Source organism: Ascidiella aspersa, chromosome 7 (genome assembly GCF_963924565.1).
Source record: "Ascidiella aspersa chromosome 7, kaAscAspe10.2, whole genome shotgun sequence".
NCBI classification, from domain to species: Eukaryota; Metazoa; Chordata; class Ascidiacea; order Phlebobranchia; family Ascidiidae; genus Ascidiella; species Ascidiella aspersa.
In genome coordinates, this window is record NC_139453.1 from 18,616,895 (window position 1) to 18,644,417 (window position 27,523).

A 27,523-nucleotide genomic window follows, 5' to 3' on the forward strand; every position below is an offset into this window, starting at 1 on the left:
TCTTGCTACCAGTATTTAAAGAAATTGCGAAATAAAAAGTGATTATAGATATTAATTAGAGTTAACTTAAAACGAATAATTAGCTTCACAATAGATTCTACGAAAACAAAGCGCGAAAACACGTAATTGAAAACCAGGGATAACCATTGTAAGAGATAGGCGCTCGCAACTGTTCATCTGACTCACGCAACGCCTCTAGTGGTGGAAACCATCCCATTGACTTCAAACATCGCTCACGCGTGCCGCTAGTTGCGCTATCCACAATCCAGGTTTCATAGAGATCAGTCATAGTTGCCATTTTTTCTTAGGGTAAACATCTGGAATTACAATAAATTTAATCTAAAAACATCTAGATTTTTTATAGAGAAATCTAAAAAATCATCTAAAATGGATTTTTGAAAATATTCAATACATTTTGACAAAAAAAATCAACATTTAAAGCTTAATGCTGTATAAAATTGCATAAAGGGTCTTGCTTAAAGCTTTAGATCTAAGATTTTCTGTTTTATAAAATATTTTATTGAACATGACCAGTTACTGAAATTTTGATTTCGTACCTCATTATTTATTTTTCATTTCGCAAAAATTTCAAACTCTTTAAATTACCGAAATATTTACCTGGATAGCGAATCTGTCACTAATTTAGCTTATATAATATTTTTTTACAACAATCTAAAAAACATCTAACATCTAGATTGTATAATCCTACATCTAGAATCAAATCAAAACATCTAAATCTAGATTAAAATAATCTAGAATGGCAACTATAAGATCAGTGGTGAATCGGTGACAGGGTGTCACAATTGGTTGACAGGTGACAGTGACAAGTTGTCAATAAAAAGTCAACACCGGTTAAAGATTCTAGGTTAGTGCCAAACAAACTACTAACTATTCCTATTATGAACTGTTGTTTAGAATTGTTTTTTTTAAGTTATTCATATATTTATTTACAGCCAAAAATATATAAAATGATTCCAACTGTTATTAAAGTACAGTTAAGTGATGACCCTTTATCTATCGTTGAAGTTCCCATAACTCCAAATACAACTGCAACAGATGTAATAGAATGCTGTAAAGAACCTGGTGAAGTTAACTGCCACCTAGCCGAATTGTGGAGAGGTAGGGAGCGCTGTGTCACAGGAAATGAAAAGCCTTACACTATCCTACAGCAATGGGGTTCACATGCATTTGAAGTTCGATTCTGCATTCGACACGATGACAATGTTATTGTTAACAACACTCAAGCACTTGGTCAACAGAGATCCACTTCAGAAATCTTTTCTTCTATACATGTAACTGAAGATGGTCAGATTTTGTCAAGTAATGGTTTTGATATGTCTTTAAATGACCTCAAAGCAATAGCACAAAGACAGCAACAACAAATAGAACAACAACAACACACCCTTGTTGGCAAAGAACAACGTTTAAGGTAGTTTTTGTTTTTATTAATGCCAATTATAATAGCCTGCTTGCTTTTAGATTATTACATAGGTTAGTAATGACTTCACTCAATGACTTGAAGTACACTGAAGCCACTGTTTAGATTACCTAATTTTTCAGAAACAGCTATATTTTTCGGCGCTGGTCTACAATCCTAACACAATGAACGTAATTTAGGTAAGGGTACGGGTTAACGTTTGGGTTTGGGTAGGTTAAGCAATATTATTAAATAATAATACTTGACCAACCCAAACACTAAGGCTGGATGTAGGGTTCCTCTCCGTGAATGTTTCGACGGGAAATTGCCAGTATTTCCCGCGAATTAGCAATCCCAAATCCAGGGAATTTTTTTTTATAATCCCGGGTATTCGGCAACCTAGCAAAACTTAAAAAAAAATATTATTGCCGTTTTTGACTAATATAAAGAAAAAAATAGTACCAACCATGTTAACGTCGTTGCCTGAGTTGTTTTATTTGCGCTTACCAGCGAAAAAACCTAATTAAATTTATTCTAACAAAAAAATGCGTCATGCATGCACAAATAAGGGTCCTGACTCGTATTAGAGAAGGTCTGGCGCTCCTTCAGTTATGAACGTATAAATTAATAAAAAAAAACGGTCTTTAAATACCGCTTACCACAAAGCAAATTTTTTGGGTTAGAATGCGGGTTAGCGTTTGGGTGAGGGTGGGTCAAGCGTTATTATTAATAATAAACATAATAATACTTGACCCACCCTCACCCAAACGCTAACCCGCACCTTAACCCAAACAATATGCGTTGTGGTATGCGGTATTTCTTTCTTTTGTTTTTTTTGCATAACTTTCCACGTACATAAGTGAAAGAACGCATAAAAATGAGCTTAATTAAATGTTTGAAGCTAAAATAAAAAAAATACAAACCTCAAAATGACGTAATTTTATGTATAATTTTATCGTCGGGATCCCGGGATTCCCGGGAAGTTTCATTTTTCAATCCCGTTTCCCGGGAGTGAAAAAATCCGGGAAAAAGAGGAACCCTAGCTGGATGCCCTCCAGACTTCAGACACAACGCGACGAAGTATGTCTGACTGTTGCCTTGTCTCGTTTTGTATGAAAGCGACTCTGTCCAATCCCCAGCGACAAAGTGCGCTAATGTTGAACTCGTCAAAGCTAGGCTATATAATTGAGTTGTGATCATGGCGGAGACAAATGAAATGAAACCTTAGGGAGAAATGTGGATTTGGAAACGTTACAAGCGGTTTATACGGCAACACAAGTGCTGGGTACACCCTATTTGTAAAAATATATTAAGAAGGTGGTTATTTCTATACACTTTTTTTGCACTGTATTGAAACATGAAGATAAATTTTAAAATTATGCAAGAATTTTGTCAAAATAATTTTTTGCCATAGGTTAGCACTTTTAAAGTAAAAATTGTATTAGGTAGATTAAATTCCTATTTAAATTGGAAAAAATACAAGTAGCCTTTAAACGTATGCAAAATTACAATTAGAACAAACTGGAAACAGCTTTTAAACCGTTCCAGGATTATGATATTTCCATAATAATTTAAAAAAAATATCTGTTGAACCTTTCAAAATAACATTCCTAACATAAAACCTTTAAACACCTGTAAAAAACTCGTTGTTTCTATTAAAAAACATCTTTAGTCACGGCATAAAGTAGTGCACGCTCTATCTTGCTAAACACACGTTTAGTCGTGTTTGTCTGCTGTGCGTAAGATTTGTCTCAAGTCTGGTCGGCGGAGACGCGACAACAAAAGAAGCAGTGTTTCATCTTATCAGTCTGCTTTAAAGCGTTTTTGTCTAACCGGTGGTGATTCAGCTTAACTGGTACCCTAACCCAAATATTGTGTTAACCCAAATATTATACCCTAACCCAAATACAACGCTATGGTTGGATTCTAGACCTGTTAGTTTTTGTAGTAAAAGATTGGCCAGAATATTTAAAATAATCAATGCAATTTTTGTAGCTAGTAATCATTATATTATTTATTTTAACATTCTTATCTAGCAGACTATTGTTAGAAAAGCAACAATTGCAAAAGATCACTGGGTAATCTGAAAAAATGGTCAGTAAAACACATTTGGGGAAAACTAACTTTCATTTCAGGAAATAAAATTCAGTAACCTAAAAATCAGAATACTAGTAAACTAAATGCATTTGATTTCTTAATATAAACATTGAACTTTCTGGGGTGCACTAATGCAGTACCCTTATCATGTGCCAGTAAGCTACAATAACCTAATACATTGCTTTTAAAATTTAACCTAGATTTTTAAAACATCAAATGCAACAGCAACAAACCAAGGTAAATGACAATGAAAAGTTGCAACAACTAAGAGAAAGAGCTGAAATTCAAGAAGCAAAACTTCGAAAAATACGATCTTTGCGTGGAAAAGTTGATCAAAAAAGGTAATTGTCTTTAAAAATTAGACTAATAATATTTTTATATGTATTTTTTCAGAAGCATTTTGTTGGGAGGCGACCAGCCTTTTCTGTTTTACCTACATGTCTCTGTTTTAGCTACACGTTTAGGCATAAGTAAAATGTTATGCCATTCTAAAAAAAAATTCGAATTATTTAGCCCAGTCCTTGACAAATTTTAATTCACTTCGCCTGGACAATCCTTCACCACTTAAAATACAAATAGTAAATACTCCAATTTATGGGTAGCGAACCAACGTGGCATCGCTTAGTTCTTTTTTGGGATCACCAGCACTCACCAACTCCTGCAGTTTTAGTGATTTCATTGCACTTGTGGTTTAAACGAGTGCAGTAAGTGCAATAAAAAAGTTAAAGCAAATAAAACAGAATATGGGCTAGTGTATAATTTCAAGTACAATCAATTGCTTGTGTTATTTAGCTCAAGCATTACTTATCTGCAAACAAACTGGGGTCAATGTATATTCTGATTTCAGTTCAATTATATTGAGGTCAGGTAATAAAAAGGCTGGAGACCACTGTTCTATTTAACTTCTGAAATGCCTGATATTTCTTGTAATAAAATGTAAATGTATCTATAACAGTAATTTGGGCACAGTTTTTTTTCGTAATAAATCTCATTTGGGCTTGGATAAATCTCATTTGGGCCCTTTTTTAGTTATAATGTAGCTCCAATAAAACAAATTTATGTTCAATTTATTCACACCTAAGTCAAAAAAATAATATGTTTTGGCTGTATGTATCTGGACTAACACCAATTTGGGCATTTTTTTTTGTTTTATAAAACTTTTTTTTGTCACTTTTTTGTCCGCAAGTAGGTCATTTAAAACTCATCTGGGCACCTTTTGTCCATAAGCAGCACTAATAAAACTTATTTTTTTGCACTTTTTTGTTTGTATGTAGCTCGAATAATAAGGCACATTTGAGAACTTTCCTTCAGAATGTAGCTTGAATAAAACTCATTTGGGCATTTTTGTCGTTTTTATGTAGGTCCTAAAAAACTCTTTTGGGCAATTTTTTTAAAACTTAATTGAAGTAAAGATAACGTATTATATTTATAAAGTCTTATAGGCAGGCGCGTAGCGTGACCATTTCAAAGGGGGTGTCCCGCAATTTCAACTTAGGGAATTCCCCTATTTTCCGTCTGACTGTAATGAATAATGACGTCATAAAAAATAAGCAGAAACACTTAACGTCCAGCAAAAACGAACACGTGCGTCGTATGAACACCCTTAGCGGGTACGGGCGGAGCCCGAAAAATCTTACGTTTCATGTATTCTAGACGCTAAAAACGGCGATTATTAGGAGCTTATGGCTTTTTAAATTTGTCTATTTGACGTTAGAAAAGTACAACACTCCGTTGACTCATTCATGTCCGATTGGCACGTGATTTCAATTGTGCGCGAAAATTATTAGATTGTGGTGTCAGAACAGGCTCTGTGACGTGTCAATCACTAACTGTTGCACTTCGTTGTCAGCAAAATTAACGCTGCTTATCAACAAATCTGGTGATATTTGTAGTTTAGTTTCGCCGATTGACTGGAAAGTGGCTTCAAAATCGCCCTTTTTAAACTCGGTATATTTAGTGAATTATTCAGCTGAAACTGTACAAAAAGAAAACAAACAAGTAAGAAGTAAGTAAGTAAGACCATTTATTATCAGTTAAGCAGGAAGCTATAGTTCGACGACGTTTTAATAATATATCTCCTCAGCGGAAAATGTTATTTAGACGATTCATCGTGAAGGGAGGCAGAAGTATCTAGGTCATTAATAAAAAATAAATCGATTGCACAGCGCGGATTCGAAAGGAGTTAAATGTTAGTGAAGCGATAGCAATATTGTTCTAGTGGACAGTGTTTTTGAAAGTTTGTCAGTGAAAGTTTGTCAGTGAAAGCACGAGTTTTATCCAAAAATATGACATCTCCAGAAAGAAAGAAGCAAGAAGTAGGAAAAATCACATCGTATTTTGACACAAGGAGTGTCAGTGGTCGATTAGAATTGCCAGAAACGATCCATGAAAAAGATAAAACACAAATCGAATCAGCGAGTATAGTGTCACCTCAACAACAATCGTCTGGAATTGGGTCTCCAAATGACATTGGAAATTTCGTTGGAGCTAATATTTCGAGGGAGACAAAGCGGAAACTTTTGTTAAATCCGTGGATGCCAGACGAAACTTGCGTATTCCCAAGACTAGAAAGAATGAAAAACAACAAAATCTGTTATGTGTCCTTCCATGCATCATGGCTTAAAGCGCATCCTTGGCTTGTTTACAGCGATGTAGTGCAAGGTGCGTTTTGCAAACATTGCGTTTTGTTTGCACCGGAAAAGGCAGGAGGGTCATCCCTAAAGCAGCTCGTCAAAACTCCACCACGGAGTGCGGCAGAATATGTAAAAGGGACTACGTTGTTGAAAGATCACGCGTCGCTCGAATATCATAAAACAGCAACCGTAAAAGCGGAATCATTTCTTCAGGTATTAGAGAGGGGAGACGTTTTGGAACAAATGGATAGAGATCAACAACGATTGCTTCCTCTAAAAAATGACTTTCTTGTCTCTGTGGTAGAGAGTATAATATTCTGCGGCATTCAAGGCATTCCCCTTCGCGGGCATCGCGATTCTGGTCAGCTAACTGCTCCTGCAAACTTTCGAACTGAAGAAAACAAAGGAAATTTTGCGCACTTTTAAGATTTCGAACTTCGGCAGGGGACACTTCAGTCACAGATTATTTGGCTCAATCCAATCGGGCTGCCATGTATTACAGTCCACAAATCCAGAATGAAATTGTTGATGTTGTCGGCGATGTCATTCGTCAAAAAATAATTGCACGAGTCAAGAAGTTCGTTTATATTAGCGTTTTAGCCGACGAAACTAGTAATGTTTCTGACATCGAGCAACTTTCGCTAGACAGCTTAAACAGGTGGGAAGCTTAGACAGCTTAAACAGGTGGGATTGAAATTCAGACAATATGTGTGGTCAAGGTTACGACGACGCCGCCAATATGTCCGGAAAATTTAATGGCGTACAGGCAATTATTGCACGTAAATGTAGTTTACACGCCTGTTTTCTCTATGTCGTGGAGAAGTCTGTTCGTTTTACCAATAAAATACATATGCGTTAAAAGGCCTGTTTCAGATTACTTGAGTCGGTGACAGGCGAAATGCCAAATGAAACAACGATAACGAGCGGTGATTAACGGCGATAAGCACCGACCTGATTAGGCGGCCGACGTGTTTTCAATGCCAGGTGCAACGTTTTCCGATGTAGCAGCAATTACGGTTTGATTTTTGTGATCATTGTTTACTGAGATTTCAAAGGGGGGTGTCAAGACTCCTAAATACCCCCCCACGCTACGCCCCTGCTTATAGGTAATACACAATAAGACCTAAAAAGCAACAATACCTAAAGCAGAAAGATCTATAAAACCATAGTATTAAGAGTCCAGGGGCGTAGCGTGGGAGGGTATCTAGGAGTCTTGACACCCCTCTTTGAAATCTCAGTAAACAATTATCACAAAACTAAAACCGTGATTGCTGCAATGTTACATCGGCAACATCGCACCTGGCATTGAAAACACGTCGGTGCTTATCGTCGCCAACGCCTAATCACCGTCGTTATCATTGTTTCATTTAGCAGTAAATTGTCACCAACTCAAGTAATCTCAAAGTCTCAAACAAGCCTGATAATGAAAATATATTTTATTGTTGAAACGAACATTCTCAACAACGTAAAAAACGAGCATGTAAGCTACAGCAAACGTCTTCACCGCAGGTCGCTCTATTGAATGTTTTTATTAGCCTCAATCTCGAAAAGAAGCGCTTGACCGTCACCTTTTGAAAAAGGGCCATGTTTTTGTTTGTCTTGCACAGTTATAGCTGAATAATTTACTAATTATAAAGAGTTAAAAAAAGGGCGATTTAAAGCCACGCTTCATACCATCGGCGAAATTAAACTACAAATATCATCAAATTTGTTGATAAGCATCGTTAATTTTGCTGACAAAGAAGTGCAACAGTTTGTGATTGATACATCACAGACGCTCAGTGGCGTATCCAGGGGGGGGGGGGGTTTGGGGGTTCGGACCCCCCCCCCCCTTTTTGTAAGTGACAATATCGTTTTTTGTTCGTTTTTGTCAGCGTTTAAACTCACCGTCCGAAGCTGCGTGTTTTTAAATGTAATTGGGTCACGCGTCTTGAGCTAATGCGAAACCAAAATCAAAAGCAAAATGCCGTTTTTCGTCTTTTGTTTGGTCGACCGTAAACGCTAGATAGTTTTTTTATCTTTTGCCTTTCGTTATTCGTTCGGGTTGGCTGATCAGCAAGTGTGTGTTCGACAATTAATAATATAAATCCAGCGGTTTCCGCTTCTTTCTCTCTGAAAATGTTGAGTTAGACTGTGCTGATGTTTCTCGCTGTTTGTTGTCTGCGTTAATATCAGATGTTGGCGTAAGACTGGGGTCGGCAACCTACTGTATCGGGCCTGTCGCCTCTTTGACAAACTATACACGAGTTCATTTCAAATACTTTTTGACTATTTTAACTACGCAAGTGCGAAAATTTTTGATCTTACTACGTCCCATTTGTTGACGTTTTAATGCTGTATTTTGAACTAGATCAGCGCTTCTTTATCGTTGCACCGTGGAAAGCTGCCAATTGCGTCGCGGACAAACCGAAAACGTATTCAAAAATATTTGACATAGATTTTTCAACATTTTTCATTTTCGGCAATGTAATAAAAACTTATTTAAAAAGAAAAATTTAAAAGAAACGCTGTTATACCAAAAAAAAATCGCGCTCGCTTCACTCGCCAGGTGCGCCCAAACTTAAAATGGTTATCTAACGCTGAACTAAATGAACTAACTATTAAAGTTAGACCGTTTTTTTTCGAAATAGTTTTATATGTCGCGCTAATCAAAAAAACACCCGGGAAAAACGATCTCCGTTTAGTATTGCAGATGGCGAAAGACGTGCTTGTAATATAGCCTAGTCCTGTACATGGATCTACCAAAATCAATCACATATATTTCACGGTCTTGGTTTAGTTTTTCGCCTGAAGTTAACGATTGCACACTAAGCGGTTTCGCAGCTGGCGCCTGGTAGGATTGTCGATGACGCACGTGTTCGCTTTCCGTCTAAATGTTCGCTTTTGCTGGACGTTAATTGGCTGTTTCGGTTAATTTTTTTCTTGTTTATGACGTCATTACCATCGCTATTTTATGACGTCCTATCCGTCACTATTTTATGACGTCATTAACGTCAGACGAAAAAACAACGGGGAATTCCCTAAGTTGAAAATTCGTAACCCCCCCTCCCTTTTTGAATTTCTGGATCGCCCATGCAGACGCTGTTTTGACACCGCAATTCCATAGCGTCTCATAACACTCAGTAAAAACGATCTTCGTTTAGTATTGTAGGTGACGAAAGGCGTGCCTGTAATTTAAAGCTAGTCCTGTACATGGAACTTAGGAAATCACGCTGCTGATAGTTTATGATTCTTCCAAAATCAATCACACATATTTTACAGTCTTGGTTTAGTTTTTCCGCCTGGCAAGAGTGTCGACGACACACGTGTTCGCATTTGCTGGACGTTAGTTGTTTCTGATTAGAATGTTTTATGATGTCATTAAAATCACTATTTAATGACGTCACACCCGTCACTGTTTTATGACGTCATTATTCATTAACATCAGAAGGAAAATAGGTGAATTCTCTAAGTTGAAAATTCGAGACACCCCCCTTTGAAATGATTGCGCTACGCACCTGATTAAGACCAACGACTAGGGATGCTCAAAGTGGAATATCGAATCCAATTCTGCCATTTATTTCGGGTAATTGGAACCGATATAATTTAATGTTTTACCGCGGATTGTTGCGCCTAATTGCACAAACGCGTATGGTAAGTTGGCCTGTCGCCGCGGCGACCAATTTACAGTGCTTGCTTTAAATGTAACCTTGTAGTGCACTGTCAGCGTTTTTTCGGGCGATTTTTCGGGTTGCTTAAGACTTTTATGTGCAGTGTTGCATTTGCTCACTTTTGGCAAAAATATAAGTTTTGGACACAACCTGGGCAGTTGACATATTACAGTTTACAGAACGGCTTAAGATGACAGAACTTTGTTAAGAATGTTAAACATATGAGAGAGTTTTTTTATTATAATGTTCACATGTTAGAAAATGGTTTGGGCGATTTTTTGCTGTGATTGTGGGCCCTGTAGGGTAGATTAAGATTAATCCCTTCCCCAAACAAAATCGAGGATAAATAATTTAATAAAAATATACTAGGATTTGCTATTCTGGATTCGTTATTCTAGATTCGAAACCTATTATTCTAGAATACCTTGGGATTCTACTTTGAACATCCCTACCAACGACATAACTAAACCTGTTGGAATAAGGCAGGGCTTCCCAACCTGTTTTACACCGTGACCCGCTTTAAAAATTTTGAGTATTCAATGGCCTCTCCAAGAAACGTCATTTTAATTAAAAAACTTGTTTATACAGTAACCGGTAGTTAAAATGATAAAACGATATAAATACAACACACAATACATATGATAGTACATGAATTATTTATTAATGTTATTATACATATTCAGTTGATGTAATGGTTGAGCTTGTTTTTGCTCTGACAATGTCTTGCTGGTTTGGCGGTCGAAAGAGCCAGCCGCATTTCATATTAAATATCCAAGACACTGCGCTGCTTTGTCTTCAAAAGTAACATTCTTGAAAAACCACATTCACAACAACATGTTGATGGAAAAGGCAACAGCAAAGGCATGGCAATTTTATTAAGCTTAGGGTATGAATTGCTTAGTTTTCCCCAAAATGTGGTCAAACTATCTTTCTCAAAGCTTTTTTTTGCGGCTTCAAGAATTCATTAAAATTATTTATTTATTTTGATATAGTGGAGTAGACTTAGAGGAAATAAACTAAAAAAATACTATTTTTCCAATTTTTTCATGGCCCCCCTTGGAAAAGGCTCATGGCCCACTACGGGGCCATGGCTCGCAGTTTGGGAACCCCTGGAATAAGGCCTAAATTTTTGGGAATTAGTCCTAAATTCCTTGGAATAAGGCCCAAATTCATCCAAATAAGGCCTAAATTCATCGGAATAAGGCCTAAATTTATCGAATAAGGCCTGGTGGGTAATGGGTGGGGTTACAAAATGGGTTAGTGTTGAAATTACTAGGAGAGTTAGTGATGTAGTTAGGGGTGGTGTTTAGTTAAAATGTTGTTTAGGCCTGATTCTGACCATTTAGGTCTTATTCCGACGGATTTAGGACTTATTCCGATTTAGACGGTACTAATACCATTAGGTATTAAGCCTATTTTGGGCTAATTCCGAACTGCGTTTTATTCTGACGTTGATGTTGTTCTTATCTTGGTCTTATGGCTGGAGTCTGTATTATATTTCATTATCCTTGTCAAATAGTTATTATGTAGGATCTAGGAGACAACTGGAAGTCAAACTTTGTAAAAAAAAATTGTTATTCTTTTGCTTGTGCACTCCTTTTTTTTGCTTGTGCACTCATGAAAAAGATGCGTTTAGCTGTTAACACTTTTTTACACTATCTCTAGATATCAAAACACTTCAATATCAACAGAGTTAGAAGCTGTCCAAACTTTGTTTGAAGAAAAACAACAGGAGCTCTCAGTTGCAATGTCAAAGGTGGGTTTGATTAGTCTTACATTTTTTAAGTATTTAGTTGCATTTTCAATACATTACAGCAGGGCTTGGCAAATATTTTTGGTGCAACCCCAAAAAAGTTGTTGCAAATGTTTCATGAGTTGTTTTTAATAAAATGTTTTGTTCAAATCTGTGTGTTTGTGGCACCTTTTCTCGCAAAACATTGAAGAGTTTATATTAGTAGTTATAGTTTGAAACAATTAGTTTTTAGGGCAGGGGTTCCCAACCCTGTGGTACACTAGTGGTACGCAAAGGTTTTTTGGTGGTGCGCGAGTAGCTTCCGTTAAAAATGGATTCACAACTTTATACTTTGTTTATCTGGGTTTTTTTTTTGTTTACAAAAAAATAATACCGGAGCCTATTATAATTGTTACGTAACTATTTCTGTTGTTTCTTAACAATACGATCTTCAAAATACAGTTCATGTCAATTGTGCACAGTTGTTTCACACCCCCTACAACCCTGTTGGACAGTGGGCGTTAATTATGTCAAATATATAAATAGATATATTTTGATTGCTCTTGATAAATATCATCTACTGTTTTATAGCTTCAGCTACATAGAGCATTAGAATAATGCTAGTTGTAAGCTAAAAATAAGACAATATTCTTCTTCTGAATAAAATACGATTCAATCAAATAAGCTGTTCTGCGAGAAGTGGTACGCGTGGCAGTACAGAGCGTCCAAGTGGTAGGAGGTCGCGAAACGGTTCGGAACCCCTGTTTTAGGGGTGCAAGGCCTCGTCCTTGGTCGCCCAAAGTCAAGTATGTGTCATTAAAAAAATAAATAAACATTGACAAAATTTTTGCGAGACAATGCTAACATTATAGTAAAAAAGTTGGCAGATTTATCTTACATTTTTCTTAGTGTTGTGCTGCAAACATGAATCTTAACAAAAAATACGTGTCTATAGATAAAGTTTAAGATTTGTGTAAGCGAACAACAAGTGCCCAAATTTGCAGAACCTGCACTACAGTGTTATATTCAGCATGATTCGTCGCCACATAATTTCATAATTTTGTGTAATTTCAATGTTATACTATTTATACAAGAAAATGAAGTTCGTATCTGAACACAAATATAATCTTTATCAGTAATAAAGTCAGTCATGGACTCGCGTATTACCAAAACAAAATATTTAAATGGACGCAAGATATAGATTTTAAGTTAAAATTGTAATATTAAAAACGTACTTGAATGTTAAAGATTGCGCATGAGAAAAACAAAACACAGAAAGATGTTGAAAATTAAAATCTGAGTTCCATAGTCTAAATGAAACCATCAACCATGGTAATTCACTATTGTTAGTTCTCTGGTATGTCCTGTCCTCCTCCACCAGTTTTAAATTCAAATGTATATGGTAAAGCATCAATAGCATGTTGATGGCTTTTCAGTGTACTGCAATGATATGGAAGACGTAATCGGTGGTCAAAAAGCAGCTTCCGAGGGGCTAGATCACAGTTGTTATAAACACATATGTGTGTGTATCTTTCATTATTTAGTACGGTACTGTTGATCCCCTTCAATGTGAAGTTGCTTGTGCTAACCCAGGGGTTCTTAAATTGGGTTCCATGGACCCCTTGGGGGTCCGTGAACTAGTTTTAGGGGGTCCATGAAGGCCGAATTGAAATATTAGTGTAAATATATTTAGGAAGTAGTCAATTTTTTAAAGAAAACTGTTTGATTAAAAATAAAACAGTTTTGCACTGAATTTATTTAGACTCTATTCCATGTTCACATTTTTGGACCGAAATTAGCAGATTAAGAAGTTTATTTGTACTATGACGTCAATTTATGACGTCATTTTGATTTTTTTTGCCTACCGTGGTCCACGCGAGGCAAAGAGAGAATTTAGGGGTCTGCGGTAAAAAAAAGTCTGCGGTAAAAATTTAAGAACCCCTGTACTTACCGAATGTAGCAAGCATTAGCCTATAGTTGTTTCTTGACTTGATCCTCTCTGTTGTGTAGCCTCAGTTGGTAGAGCAACGGTCCCGGTATGACCGGAGGTCGTGAGTTCGAACCTCACTGCGGGCTAGTTGTTTTTCTGGCCTGCTCTGCTTGCATCATTGATTGACAGATTCGGAAAGTCTGTGATGGCTTTTTGGTGTACTATAATGATATGAAAGTTGTAATCGTTGGTCAAAAAGCAGCTCCTGAGGTGCTAGATCACAGTTGTTATTAAACACATATGTGTGATTGTGTGTGTGTCTTTTATTCTTTATTATATTATTGTATTTTCAAAGGTTCAAGAACTAACAAACCAGTTGGACGAACTTCGAACAAGTAAGACTGCTTTTGGATCATCTGCACTTCCAATATCTGGTAATTTTATTTCAGTGCTAATGACTTACAATCTTATAAAAATGTAATTCATGGCAATTTTTAGATTTATAATTAAAATACTGAGTATTTATTGACTTTTGATATGATAATCGAATTGTTTAATTTTAAGAAATTGCTGTATTGATCAAAACTTGTTCAGCAATAAACGAAAGCAAAATTTTGTCACTCTGCATGTGCCCAAAAAGCCATAAGCTTGACACAGTGGTTTAAACCAATATTCTTAACTTTGAACAGGCAAGCTTGATAAGTTTTTAACAAATATAGGTTTCATTTGTTTTTGACATGGGTGCAAAGCTGTTGTAATGAACTGATCAATATTTTCTTATCTTTGTGTTCCCTTTGATACCTAAACATTTACTCTGTCCCTTGCCTGTGCTTAGAAATTGCCTGCTATACTGTCACAAATTTAGTTTTATTGTTTACCGGGCGAAAAAATTGAGAACCACTGATTTAAACAGAAAATGTAGTGTTTACACATGTTGAAAATCAAGATTAAGTTACGTATTCCAAGTCAAACCATCAATCATGGCGATTGACTCTTGTTAGTTCTCTGGAAGTCTTTGTTAGTTCTCTGTTTTTTTATGCCAACCCAAATATTATTCATCAGCAGTATGGCAGAAAGACTTGGCGGCTATGTCGGCCGAAGAATCAAACAGAAATCGAAGAAATTGATCCAAAAAAAAAAAATTTTTTTTAAAGATGAATTTTCCAATCAAATATTATTTTTAAAATGCTGAATATGTAGGAACATTATGCACTAAAATTGGCAGGAAATAATTTTTTTGTGCCATTCTGAAAAAAGTATGAAGCACGTTGTTTAGCAGGGAAAAGCCAGTGTTTGGCATATGTTTATTAGTTTAAAAAGTACCAAATTTCGATAGAACTGTTGTGTATTTGCAGTTATACTTCATTTGGCAAATACTTCTTTATTGAGTTAAAAAAGCAATCACGATAGTCGCGATTCCTGTTAAATAGACAGGTATGACATTCGCATGGGCATAACAAGGATGTACTATAGGCCATGTTGTTCCATCTAAGGCTTAAACTATATTTTCGGCTGTGTTAATTATGTAAACGCAAAAAATGTTCACGCTTCGCGGACCCTCGGCCTCGTTTAGCTATGGTTGTGTCTCTGAAGCATATCTATTCAGTTGCCACTTAAAAAAATTTGATAGACGGCAAAACCTATTAAATTAAATGGGTGACGTTATAATATTGACTCATAAAACAACTCAACTTATAAACACCCGCTCTTTGAGAGTGAACTCATGCGTAAATATGCAAGTAAATATCGCCATGCCGTATCATGTCATGGTACGACACCTTTGGGCTGATATATTTCCTTAAAAAGGTCCGCAAAAACACACATTCAGAAAAATACCAACCTTGCTTAGCAATAATGTTGCACAAAAGTGTTCGACGAATGTTGAAATGCAACATTAGACTCGTTTAAAGTCTTAGAATATATAAGATTAGGCCTACATCAAACACTGTGAGTTCTACACGTTTTGATGATAGTGAAAACAATTGTTACTGAAAGTGAGAATAATTGGTGGGCCGCACGTAAACATCAGGCGGGCCGCAATGCGGGCTGCGGGTTGGACATACCTGGCCTAAAGGGTTTAAAGTGAGCTAAGCTGTGCTTTTCATATATCTTTTTGGGGGTCTCATTGGAACATGTGTGACCTCCAGTATTCTCAAAAGCATTTAATGTACTTCCATATCTCCTATTTTTAATTTCTGTATTCCATTAGTAAACAAGTGACTGAAGCTTTAGATAAAAGCCTATATGGTCATCATCAATTTGGGTTGCAACCCATACATTGGGAAACACTGCATTTGACTGTATACCACATGCATTTTTAATCATCCAGATTCTCCAAGGTTAACTGCAGGCAAACAAAATTCACAGTCAGTCAAAATCAATTAGAGGATTTTGTGTAGTTTAAAAAAAGTCTATCATAAAAACTTAGTCATGTATGTTAACAAAAGCCAATTTTCAAGCAATAGATGAAGCTAAGGCTAGTTTTCTGAAGCAAAAAAATAAGAGAACAACATATCATTCATAATTCATCCGTTATACTCTGTACATTTGAAAAAAAGCTATTGACAAAAAGCCTAAAAAAATTGGCTGTGTGGTTACCATGTCTTACCCGAAATGGCCTAAACTACTTGTAAGAGTATATCTGTATTAAGGGCCTTAATGAAACAAAGTTGTGTCGGTTTTTTACATGCATGTATGGGCAAATTAAATCACTCAGTAATATTAATGTTGTTACATTTGAAATTGTCACTCTCACACAAGTGTACAAATAGACTAAATTAAGTGTTTATTAATCCTTGTAAATGACCTATTATATTATTACAAACATCCACTTTAAACTCAGGGCAACTTTTAAGTGATCTCCAGAAGTCGTCTTGCAAACAAATCATACTATATGGTAATTGAATTTTATAAACCAAAAAGGTTTAAACAGACAGTTATAGAGAATATCTCGCCACACAATAAGTTTGCTATATGACAGGGAATGTATTTTAATAGTGTTGCAGGTAGATAGTTGATCTAGTTTAATCAGTCCTTAAACTGTTAAAGTAATATTAAATGACAAATTGTATTGTAATTTCAACTAGCTTTCACACAACCCTGCTTCATCAGGTCAAAGTAGAATTGGAAGCAATCAAAATACACAAATTAAGGCATAAGCACTAGTAAAATGCTATAACGATAGCAAGTCAAACACATCCACAGGCACATGCTCACAGATACATGGTCGGTCGGTGACTAACACAAAAACAAGCACAGCAAACATTGCGTTGTGTGTGTGGAAGAATAAAACAAAATGTGACATAAAAGTGACATAATCCAGTGCTATACAACAAAATTTTACATAAACTGTTTGTTTTATAGATGCATGTAATCAACAAACTGAGCTAGATAAACTCAAACAGGAAATGGACATACTAAATAGAATGAATGAAGAACAACAGAAACGCCTTCTGGAACAAAGGCACACTTTGCTAAAAAGGAACGAAGATGCATTGGATTTAGACAGGCGTATAGAAGAATTGACAAACCGTTTACACCAAAAGAGACTTGAAAACAGTATTGGATTTGGACAGTCAAAAGCATCTCAAGCAAAGATGCATACAATTGTGGCTGCAGTTGAACCTCTTGTAAAACAATTAGATCCAAATGTAGGTATTTTTTTGTTTGAAAATAGTTATTTTCAAGAGAATTGGCTCTTTAACAAAGTCAGATCACATTCCTTAAATTTATTTCAAAATAATATTAGCATTCAAGTTCTATAGTACAGTGCTTACACTTCATTGATCGGGTGTTTAATTGGTTTTAAATTTACCCGCTTGGCAATTAGAGTGCAATTCGCTCTGGGTGAGTGCTAGTTGACACCCACTCTCCCGACTGGCCGAAAAAAAATGGTTGTTGCTTTCAGACCTACAGATCTTAGTTAACAAATCTGTAGCATATTATGTTTACCTTCTTGACTAAAGGCCAATTATTTTTCTTTTAATAACTTACAATGTAGACTTGTGCCACTATAACAAGATATTTTTGTTGAGCATTTTATTTGTTTAATAATATTTCACAGAAGAGATTTTGCTCATTGGAATTTACATATCAAAATCTCTATAAATAATAGTGGTTTAAAATTGCCAATTAGAGTGGTTAAAAAAACCTAACCCCACCCAGGGGCGTATCCAGAAATTCAAAAAGAGGGGGGCGTCCTGAATTTTCAACTTAGGGAATTCCCCGTTTTTTTCATCTGACGTTAATGACGTCATAAATAAGAAAAAAATAATCAGAAACAGCCAATTAACGTCCAGCAAAAGCGAACATTTAGACGCAAAGCGAGCACGTGCGTTATTGACAATCCTGACAGGCGCCAGCTGCGAAACCGCTTAGTGTGCAATCGTTAACTTCAGGCGAAAAACTAAACCAAGACCGTGAAATATATGTGATTGATTTTGGTAGATCCATGTAAGTGACTACGCTACATCACAAGCACACCTCTCGCCACCTGCAATACTAAACAAACGTCGTTTTTCCCAGGTGTTTTTCGATTAGCGCGACATATAAAATTACTTCGAAAAAACGCGATAACTTATAGTTAGTTAATCTAGTTCAGTGTTCGATAACCTTTTTAAGTGAGGGCACACCTTGGCGAGTGAAGCAAGCGCGATTTTTTTTTTTGGTATAACAGCATTTTTTTTAATTTCTTCGCAAGTTTTTATTACATTGCCAAAAATAAAAAATGTTAAAAAATATATGTCCAATATTTTTTAATACGTTTTCCGTTTGCTCGTGACGCACTTGGCAGCCTTCCATGGCGCAACGGTAAAGAAGTGCTGATCGAGTTCAAAATACAGCATCAAAACGTAAACAAACAGGACGTAGTAAGATCATTTGCGCAAAGAGCAAAAATTTTTTCGCATTTACGTAGTTAAAATAGTCAAATAGTATTTGAATTAGACTCGTGTATAGTTTGTCAAAGAGGCGACGGGTCCGATGAATTACATCGGCCCGCGGGCCGTAGGTTGCCAAACCCAGTCTTACACCAACATCTGATATTAACGCGGACAACAAACAGCAAGACACATCAGCACCGTCTAACTTGACGTTTTCAGAGAGAAAAAGCGGAAACCACTTGATTTATTATTATTAATTGTCGAACGCACACTTGCTGATTAGCCAACCCGAACGAATAACGAAATGGGAAAGAGAAAAACTATCTATCGTTTACGGTCGACCAAACAAAAGACGAAAAACAGCGTTTTGCGTTTGATTTTGGTTTCGCATTAGCTTAAGACGCGTGACCCAATTACATTTAAAACCACGCAGCTTCGGATGGTGAGTAAACCCCCCCCCCCCCTGGATAAACCACTGACCCCACCATGCCAAGATTACGCTTTCTGCCATTAAGGCCGACTTTCTGTCTGGCAAGTTAGCTCTTTTTAACTGTGTGTGCTAAATTATTTTAAAACAATTTAAATTTATGCAGGTAATGGATTCCAAAAATTTTTTAACTCAAAATGACCAAGGAATTTCCACAAACAAACATTTTGCAGAAAAACCTAGATCTGGTTCTATTGATTACGACAGAAATACTGTTTTAACAAGAGGACAACCAGAGGGATATAATCCAAGATACCCAGATGTAAAATTCCAAGGAGCTGCAGAAAAATCATTAAATCAAACTTCGTTTTCAGATAAAGCACAATTTCCCAAGTCGGACACTGTTACTGCAACAGTTCAACCCATGCATACCATGAACTATTCTCCTTCAAGTGACTTGGCTGATGGCATAAAGTCAAACAAAGGTGGTTATTATTCACTGAATTCCCAAACAAGTACAAATTTGTTTGCTTATAAACCCCCTTCTTTGCATAACAATTCTAATTCGAGTAAGCCAAATGTGTCAGTTCTTCCTTCTGGCAACATTAAATATAATCCAAGTAAAAACAGAAATCTGCCTCCACCATACCCAAGCACAGATAAGGATAGTATGCACTCTCAGTCAATACAGAATAAAAATTCTGATCGTCCTGTAACTGTTGATATTGAAGCCTTGCGCAGGAAGTTTGCTCATGCTCCTAGACCATTAAAAAAAAGAAGTTCAATTACTGAACCAGAGAGGCCACAAGGCCCCAACTTACCAAAATTATTGTATGATCAAATTTACAAAAAGGCAGATACTCCATTTTACCGACCACACATGGAAAGTCATAGAAGCACACCACCTCCAGCATATGTTGAACCAAGTTACATCAATTCTATCCCTGAAAAGACAACCGATGTTGAGCATGAAGTTTCAAATGCCTTTACTTCTATGTTTTATGGGCACACTCCTGACAATCAAGCTGAAGTTGCAGCAACAATAAGTGAAACAAGGGAAAGTTCTTTAACAACTTATCCAAGAGGCATATTAAGGTACAAAAGTTTAATATTAATAAAGAATTCTTATTCAGTATATGTTGATAGTGATTTATTTTCTTTATTTTTATTTTTATTTATTTATATTTTTTTTATTTTGTGTGTGTAAAATATTTAAGTTATCTCTTTTGTTAATGCATATGTAAAATGTTCGGAGATTTCAATCCCTAAATCTTTCAATTAAAAAAATCTGTCCTTTTTACTGGTTATACAACCTGACATTATGCCACTTAAAATATATTTGCTTGAGGTTCCTTGGAATTTCACAGGTTTGAGTGATAATTTTGCTGTTTGCTTTTTACAGACTATTTATATAATTTATTGCAACCCATATTACACTTTCTTTAGTTGGGCTGGAAAAATGTGCCAATTTAAAAGCCTTCATTATGACTTTTATCTGCATGTCATTTTCTATGTTAGACTGTATTTTCAAAATCCCCAAAAGTGGCTATTAGATCTAGGTTGCAGATGTTGCCTAGGCAAGTAAATCAACCGAGCATGGGTAGGAAGAGCAGTTTTAGATGCCCTGGATTTCTGGCCGGGCGTCAAAGTGCCCTGAATTTTGGCCGATTTCCATGCGAAATTAACTGAATTTTAAAAGTTAGTTTGGCGCCTATGAAATCAATGCAATGAAACCTGCATTACTAAATTCAGATTAAACATACAATTGTGCAATAGGGCCTGAGAAGTTGTTTACTAAAATGAAAAATATATGTAGACAAAAACAAAAAGTGGGAACCTAATCAGAAACTCGCCAAACGCTATTTTTAGCGTGTTTTGAATACTTAAATGGAAATAATTTTAGCGCTTATCGCGAATCTCTTCTGTCTAAAAATATATATATTTATTTCCCTGCGGTCGAATGTATTCCATCATATAAATATGAACGAAATACCGGTCATTTTCTAAACTGTGAAACAACCTTATTTGGTTCATGCCAAGTTGTGTGTTTCTTCTGATTTATATGGCCATTTTACCACAAGTAACACTTATAACTTAAGCCATCAAAAGCACAAAATACATGTAGGATTTTTTGTGCAAATTTTAATGTATTTTGACCTTAATTTTTAAGTCAACATGCTCCATAACTTGATAAACACCAATACATCAAACAATGTACATTTTTTGTATGTGCTCAATGTGTCATGTCTCCCTCAAAGTGTACATTAAAATTTTCATTGTAAAAGAAATGCATCACATTTTTTTCTTTCTATAAATTCAACTTAACGTTATAACTAGTTTGTTAGATTATTTTTTTATAGGGTCAGAGTATGCTCTCATATTGCGTGTATTTGAGATTCTATGTTTACCCCGGCCTGCCACAACATTTTAGATTCCTAATGCGGCCCGCCGTTAAAAATAATTCCCCCCCCCCAATTTTAGAGCATAATGAGATTGTACTTAGACGAGAACAAATATTAAGGCCATACAACAGTAGGTATCAAAATTGAAAATATGCTGTAATTACCACGGAACTACACATTAGCTCATTTTGTCAAACGTAAAGACCATCAGCGTTTTCTATGCCTTCCAGGTGTTGTCTAAAAAATGCAATGCTCATGTTCAGTGTTCCCGCTAATTTTTTTACTCGACAAAGGACATAGACCTAGAAAGGCATTTTCATTTTAATCCTGGTCACAGCATAAAAATTAAGTATTTAAAAGTGAAAGGAAAATGTTTACTTTTAGGGCAGCGATCCTCATACTAGTTTGTCCAAAACCCAACTTTTGTTTCAATTCAAGGCCAGAACTACCTTGTATGTCATAAGAATATGCTTTCCCTGTTGCTACAAAAACAACCATGCATCACCAAAATACTGCCAGGCCTGTGGGTGTGAGGCACACGAACCACTGGTTTAGGAATTAGTAAACATCTCAGCTGCCACTTCTTTTAAATGTACTTAGATATTTTCTTTACCTTTAAACATTCAAATATCTAAGTTAACTGTCATCTGTTGAAAATATCATTAAGTTTGTAAAGATTAAATTTTGTCCATGAGTTTGTAAAAACCTTTGAAATCCTATTTACCTTTTCCATCTGGAATATTTCTGGATGATGGTAGACCATTAGGTTATAGTATAGTTTATTCAGGCTTGTGTTCAAGCTAAAAGGATTTATCACTTGTAATTACTACTGCCATTAGTGTACTGCTAGTTGATCCTTATATATTTATAACTACATGGTACTTTCAATACAGGATTAAGATTTGTACAAAGCCCCCCAGAAATTTGCTTTTACTTAGTTGAAAACCTCCAAAAAATATGGGGTATGGCCTCGTGCCAGTTTGTAAAATAGTTTGAGGGCAGGATAGTTTGCATTGGCGTGCCGGATCTGGCCTACAGGCAGTAGGTTGCCCACCCCTAGTTTTTGTGACCTTAAAAAATACATCATATATAAACTGTTGTGCTTCGTACCACTAAGGGGTACACCTACCCCTGGTTAAGAACTCCTGCTATAGAGAGTGGAGTATCAGTGCTCATCCGATACAAGGTTAGTACCGGTCCTGATCTGATACCAATTTCATTTAGGAATTTCAGCCATGATTTGCGATCAAATGCAACAACTTATTTCTTTTAAAGATAAATTTATCAAAAATAAGTGGGTTGAAATCTTAACTAAACATCTTAACAATAAAGCTTTAACAATATAAATTGTTTTTTGCATATAGGCGCTCCAATCAAGCTGGAAGATTTCCCAACCGCCGGATTCGATTTGATCCGCTTGCTCTTTTATTGGATGCTTCATTGGAAGGGGAGTATGACTTGGTGAGAAAGATAATCAGTGAAGTTAAAGACCCTAGTGGAGCCAATGATGAGGGTATTACTGCTTTGCATAATGCTGTTTGTGCTGGTCATTTGGAACTTGTCCGATTTCTGGTTCATTATGGGTAAGAATATTTTGTAGATCTGTAAATATATTTGGCTTGGGTTGTTTGCTGGAATGCGTGATGTTAACACAGTAAGAGAGAAGGCTACACAATATGCAATGTATCACTGGGTGTCCCTGCATTATTTGAACTAGAAATAGAGTAATTTCAAGACAAAAAAAGTATTGTTGCCCAACAGTCCGAGCAATTTTTCACAACAAGGCTACTATAAGATGTCGCAAGCAAACGTAATCTCTGATGGTACAACATAATGTAAAATAGTGGTTTAGGCCCAAGATGTTTTGCTTATTACAGTATGTTCAAAATTTTGCAAAATATTGCGTTATTGTAGCTGTTTTAAAAGTGAGCAATTTTCTTTTTCTAATGGGATGGATTTCACCTATGTTTGATGCCATTTTAAAGCAAGATTACCTGTTTGCTTGAATATCATTGAATTGCTGCGACAACACAAGCAATATCCTTAACAGACTTTTATTTCACTTCAGGAGTTACAAAGACATTCAGTTTAAATTTTAGGCAAAAACTATACACAAATATCAATGGTGTTGCAATGGGCTTCCTATTGCCGTTTTGCTAGCAGATGTTTTCATGAACTAGTTAATCGTTTAAAATCTTTGATGTTGCTATGTAGATGACGTTTTTGCTGTAATGCAAGTGTATTTTTTGCCAGTTCGAAATAAACTGGTAAACACTCCATTTTAACCTGGACAGTGCCAGGTATTTTGTCTAGTAATAATCTTTGTTGTAATGTCTTAAGTCAATCACTTGGTTCAGTACAGTTAAGGCCCTTTTTTTTAAAGACTTAACATAACTCGTCTTCAGTCATTTGGACAAATGACATAGATTAATCTGAAGTGTTTTATCGACAAACTTTTTCATAAAGGATGGGTTATTTACTTCTATTTTTAAACAGGAAAAAATGTTCTCGCTATTTGTTTCGTTTTTGGTGTTTACTAAACAAAATATTGCTTGGATTTAAAAAGTATCGCATTTATTTTTTGATGCACTTGAATTAAATTGGATAACTAATTGTCTCGAACTGAAACTTAACCTGGTAATTGTTGAAAATGACTTGACTGGGGCTTAGTCATTTTTAAATGACTTGTTTACAACAGTGTAATTAATTACTTAATTCTAGGTTTACAGCATGTGAAACGTTTTTCATTGTGGATTATTGTTTATCAGTTATCTCGCAAACATGAAAATCAGTTTCTTTTCATAAGTTGCAACTATAGGATGACCCATTTTTCTGGAAATAACTGTTGTGTTTTTCTTTTGTAAATCGCTATAATAATATAGTGGCTTTTTACTTTTCTTCACCGAGTTAACCACCCAAACATTAAAACTACATAATGAAATTGTTTAAACTAAATGGCGAATGTCCGTTTAATAACTGTATAGTGTTTATTTCATGACAGTTTTTTTAATATTTTAATTAGGCATAAATATGTCATATTATTATTTTTAGAAGCGATATAAATGCAGCTGATACTGATGGTTGGACTCCATTACATTGTGCTGCTTCTTGTAATAATCTTACAATGGCAAGGTTTTTGGTTGAAAACGGTGCTTGTGTTTTTGCTGCCACTCTCAGTGATGGTGAAACTGCTGCTGACAAATGTGAACAACTTGATGAAGGATATATTCCTTGTTCCGAATACTTGTATGGGATTCAGGTAAAAAGAATCGATAAATTAGTATGTCCACCTAACAGAAAATGAATTCTACCCTACCCTATTTTTTCGACAGGAAAATCTTGGAGCTGTTAGACAAGGCCAGGTTTATGCATTGTTTGATTACAATGACAACAACTCCGATGAACTAGCATTTAAAGATGGAGATTACATAACCATTTTGCGGAAAGGCGACGAAATGTAAATAAATACCTGCATTATATTTGCTTAGTATGTTTTCTAACGGACTCCAGCCATAAGACCGACATAAGAACAACACCAACGTCAGAATAAAACACAATTCGGATTAAGGCCAAAATATGACTAATACTTGGTATTGGTACCGTCTAAATCGGAATAAGACGTAAATCCGTCGGAATAAGACCTAAAAGGTCAGAATCAGGCCTAAACAACACTTTAACTAACCCCAAAACCCACCCCTAAGTACATCGCTAGCTCCCCTAATAATTTCAACACTAACCCATTTTCTAACCCCACCCAATACCCACCAATAACCCCAAATAGGATCAAAAACCCGGTGTGCCATAACAGCGCCGGTCAGACTAGGGCGTCCAAACATATAGTCACCAAAACGGCCGATACCAGACTGATGGCCCCCGATTGTCCCATAATCTTTACCCACAGGTTGAATTTGGCCTTATTCCGATGAATTTGGGCCTTATTTCGAAGAATTTAAACCTTATTCCGATAAATTTAGGCCTTGTTCCGATGAATTTAGGCCTTATTCTGACAGATTTAGGCCTTATTCAGACAGATTTAGGTCTTGTTGAGACGATTTTAATCTTATGCTGTACTGGATATTATTGCGTATTTGGCTGTATTATGTCGTTGTTCGTTGGTCTTGATAATATGGTTTTATGGATTTTTCTGCTTTAGGTATTGTTCGTTTTAGGTCTTGTTGTGTGTTCCCTTTTTTAACAATAGAATCGAAGGCCCACTACGTAAAACCACTACAAAAACAGTGGCGGATTTAGGATATTTGTTTTGAGTTGGAGCCATTAGAATGAATCCACAAAGTTATGTTATAAAACAATGAACAGAAAATTACATTAACTATATATATTTTGGTAGAAATGTTATTTTGCAAGGAGTCTAAGTTGACACCAAGTAAAGGTGAAATATTACACGCATTGATTGATGCCGAAAACACGTAAAACCACTACAAAAACAGTGGCGGATTTAGGATATTTGTTTTGAGTTGGAGGCATTAGAATGAATCCACAAAGTTATGTTATAAAACAATGAATAGAAAATTACATTAACTATATATATTTTGGTAGAAATGTTATTTTGCAAGGAGTCTAAGTTGACACCAAGTAAAGGTGAAATATTACACGCATTGATTGATGCCGAAAACACTGCCATGCTATAATGTAAAATATACTATAAAACGAAAAATATATGCACACAGCGAAACACATTTGGGCCGCAGCCCACAGTTTGCTGACCACTGCTTTTAATGGTTGGCATTTTACGCAGCTTGAATTTTTTTTCCTGCAAAAGCTGCTTAGCAAAAATATTATTAAATCCGTGCAAAATGCAGCTAACAATATGATTTGTTCAACAGTTGCCTTATTAAAACTGATTTTGCATTTGCAGTGAAAGAGAGTGGTGGTGGGCCCAGTTGGGTTCCAATGAAGGTTATGTCCCAAGAAATTTGCTTGGATTGTGGCCAAGAATTAAACCAAGGGAAGAAACAAAAGATTTAATTTCTGCATAGTTAATTATGTAATGATTTAATTTGTAAAATACCAAGCAACTTTTGTGCATTATTTTTCATATATACCAAATTGAAAAGTAAATGTTTTTGTGTATTTTGATTTTTCCTGCTGGTGAACTAAATAATATACATTTCTAGGTATAACACAGTGGACTTCCAAAGAATATTTCGTTGAGATGTGTAGGTTAATGTTTCCCTTAAATTAAAAGTATATGTTGTTGCAACTGGCCATTCAAAGCACAAATGTGCAAGAAATTCTAACTGGCAATGACTTCGTGTCATGAATGCTGGCTTCTATATTGCAAGGGTGGCCAAAACCGGGCATTGTGAGCCGCATACGGCTCTTTTTGTTAAGGTTCTATTAAAGTTTTAAGATATCCAGTGTCAAATTTCTTGTGCTTTCTCTTTGGCTGTTTTAACTGTTTGTGTAAATAAAAAACAAATGTAAAGCTTCTCGTTTTTCTGTGATGTCTTACACCTTTTAAGAACACTTGACAGCGTAAAGAAATTTATTTAATAATTCCTGAAGTGCAAATAAAAAATTGCTTAAATGTTACATACGCAATTTTGTTAGTGTGTTACATTTATAAAAAAATCTAGCTAAAGGAATATCGCCATCTGAACCACTTATCCGAGCAGAAATTATGACAAATGTGGTATCATTAGAAAGGTGTGATACATTATTGGGGCAGTTGGCAGTATTAAATCGTTTTGCCAGGACGAAAAATCACGTTATTTCGCCTATGTAGTTGTGAATATAAAACTTTAAATTTTTTTTTATTTGATCAGCGTGTAAAATTCAAATTCGAAGGGAATCAAGAAATCTAGAGCCATTTGAAAATTGCCGCGATTGGTTATGAATATTAATATCGATTATCGGCTATCGCCGACTGAACCACTTATCCGAGCAAAAATCATGACAAATATGGTATCATTAGAAAGATGTGATAAATGTCTTTATGATAATGTAGGTCATTATCTTAATCTAATGAGAAACCAAAATCGAGCGCAAAACGCCGTTTTTTGTCTTTTGTTTGGTCGACCGTAAACGCTGGATAGTTTATCTCTTTCGTTATTTGTTTAGGTTGACTGATTAGTAAGTGTGCATTCGACACTTCTTTCTTTTTTTCTCGCTAAAAAACGTCGAGTTATACGCGGTATGTTCCTCGCTGTTCGGTCTCTGCGCTAATATCCGATGTTGGTCTAACATCAACATTTGTTTTAGCAGATTCTTAAAAGGAGGTATAATGGCGACCAAAGTCTCTATTTTTCAGTTATGATGGTTAACGCAAAATTATGCTCTTTAAGCATATTCCAAGACCAAGTGCTAAGTGTTCAATGGACACAACTTATTTCCC

The 27,523-nt window shown here is 35.7% G+C and overlaps 1 protein-coding gene across 1 annotated transcript; it reads left to right on the forward strand.

Moving 5' to 3' along the window:
* The first annotated feature begins 957 nt into the window (after positions 1–957).
* LOC146138136 (apoptosis-stimulating of p53 protein 1-like) lies at positions 958–26,597 on the forward strand. Its single transcript, XM_083393423.1, has 10 exons — positions 958–1,429; positions 3,715–3,855; positions 11,463–11,553; positions 13,815–13,893; positions 16,823–17,109; positions 18,933–19,861; positions 22,533–22,751; positions 24,220–24,427; positions 24,501–24,625; positions 26,045–26,597. Exons 1-10 carry the CDS (start codon positions 969–971, stop codon positions 26,163–26,165), a joined length of 2,661 nt encoding a protein of 886 aa, XP_083249549.1. The 5' UTR covers positions 958–968; the 3' UTR covers positions 26,166–26,597.
* The last annotated feature ends 926 nt before the right edge of the window (positions 26,598–27,523 follow it).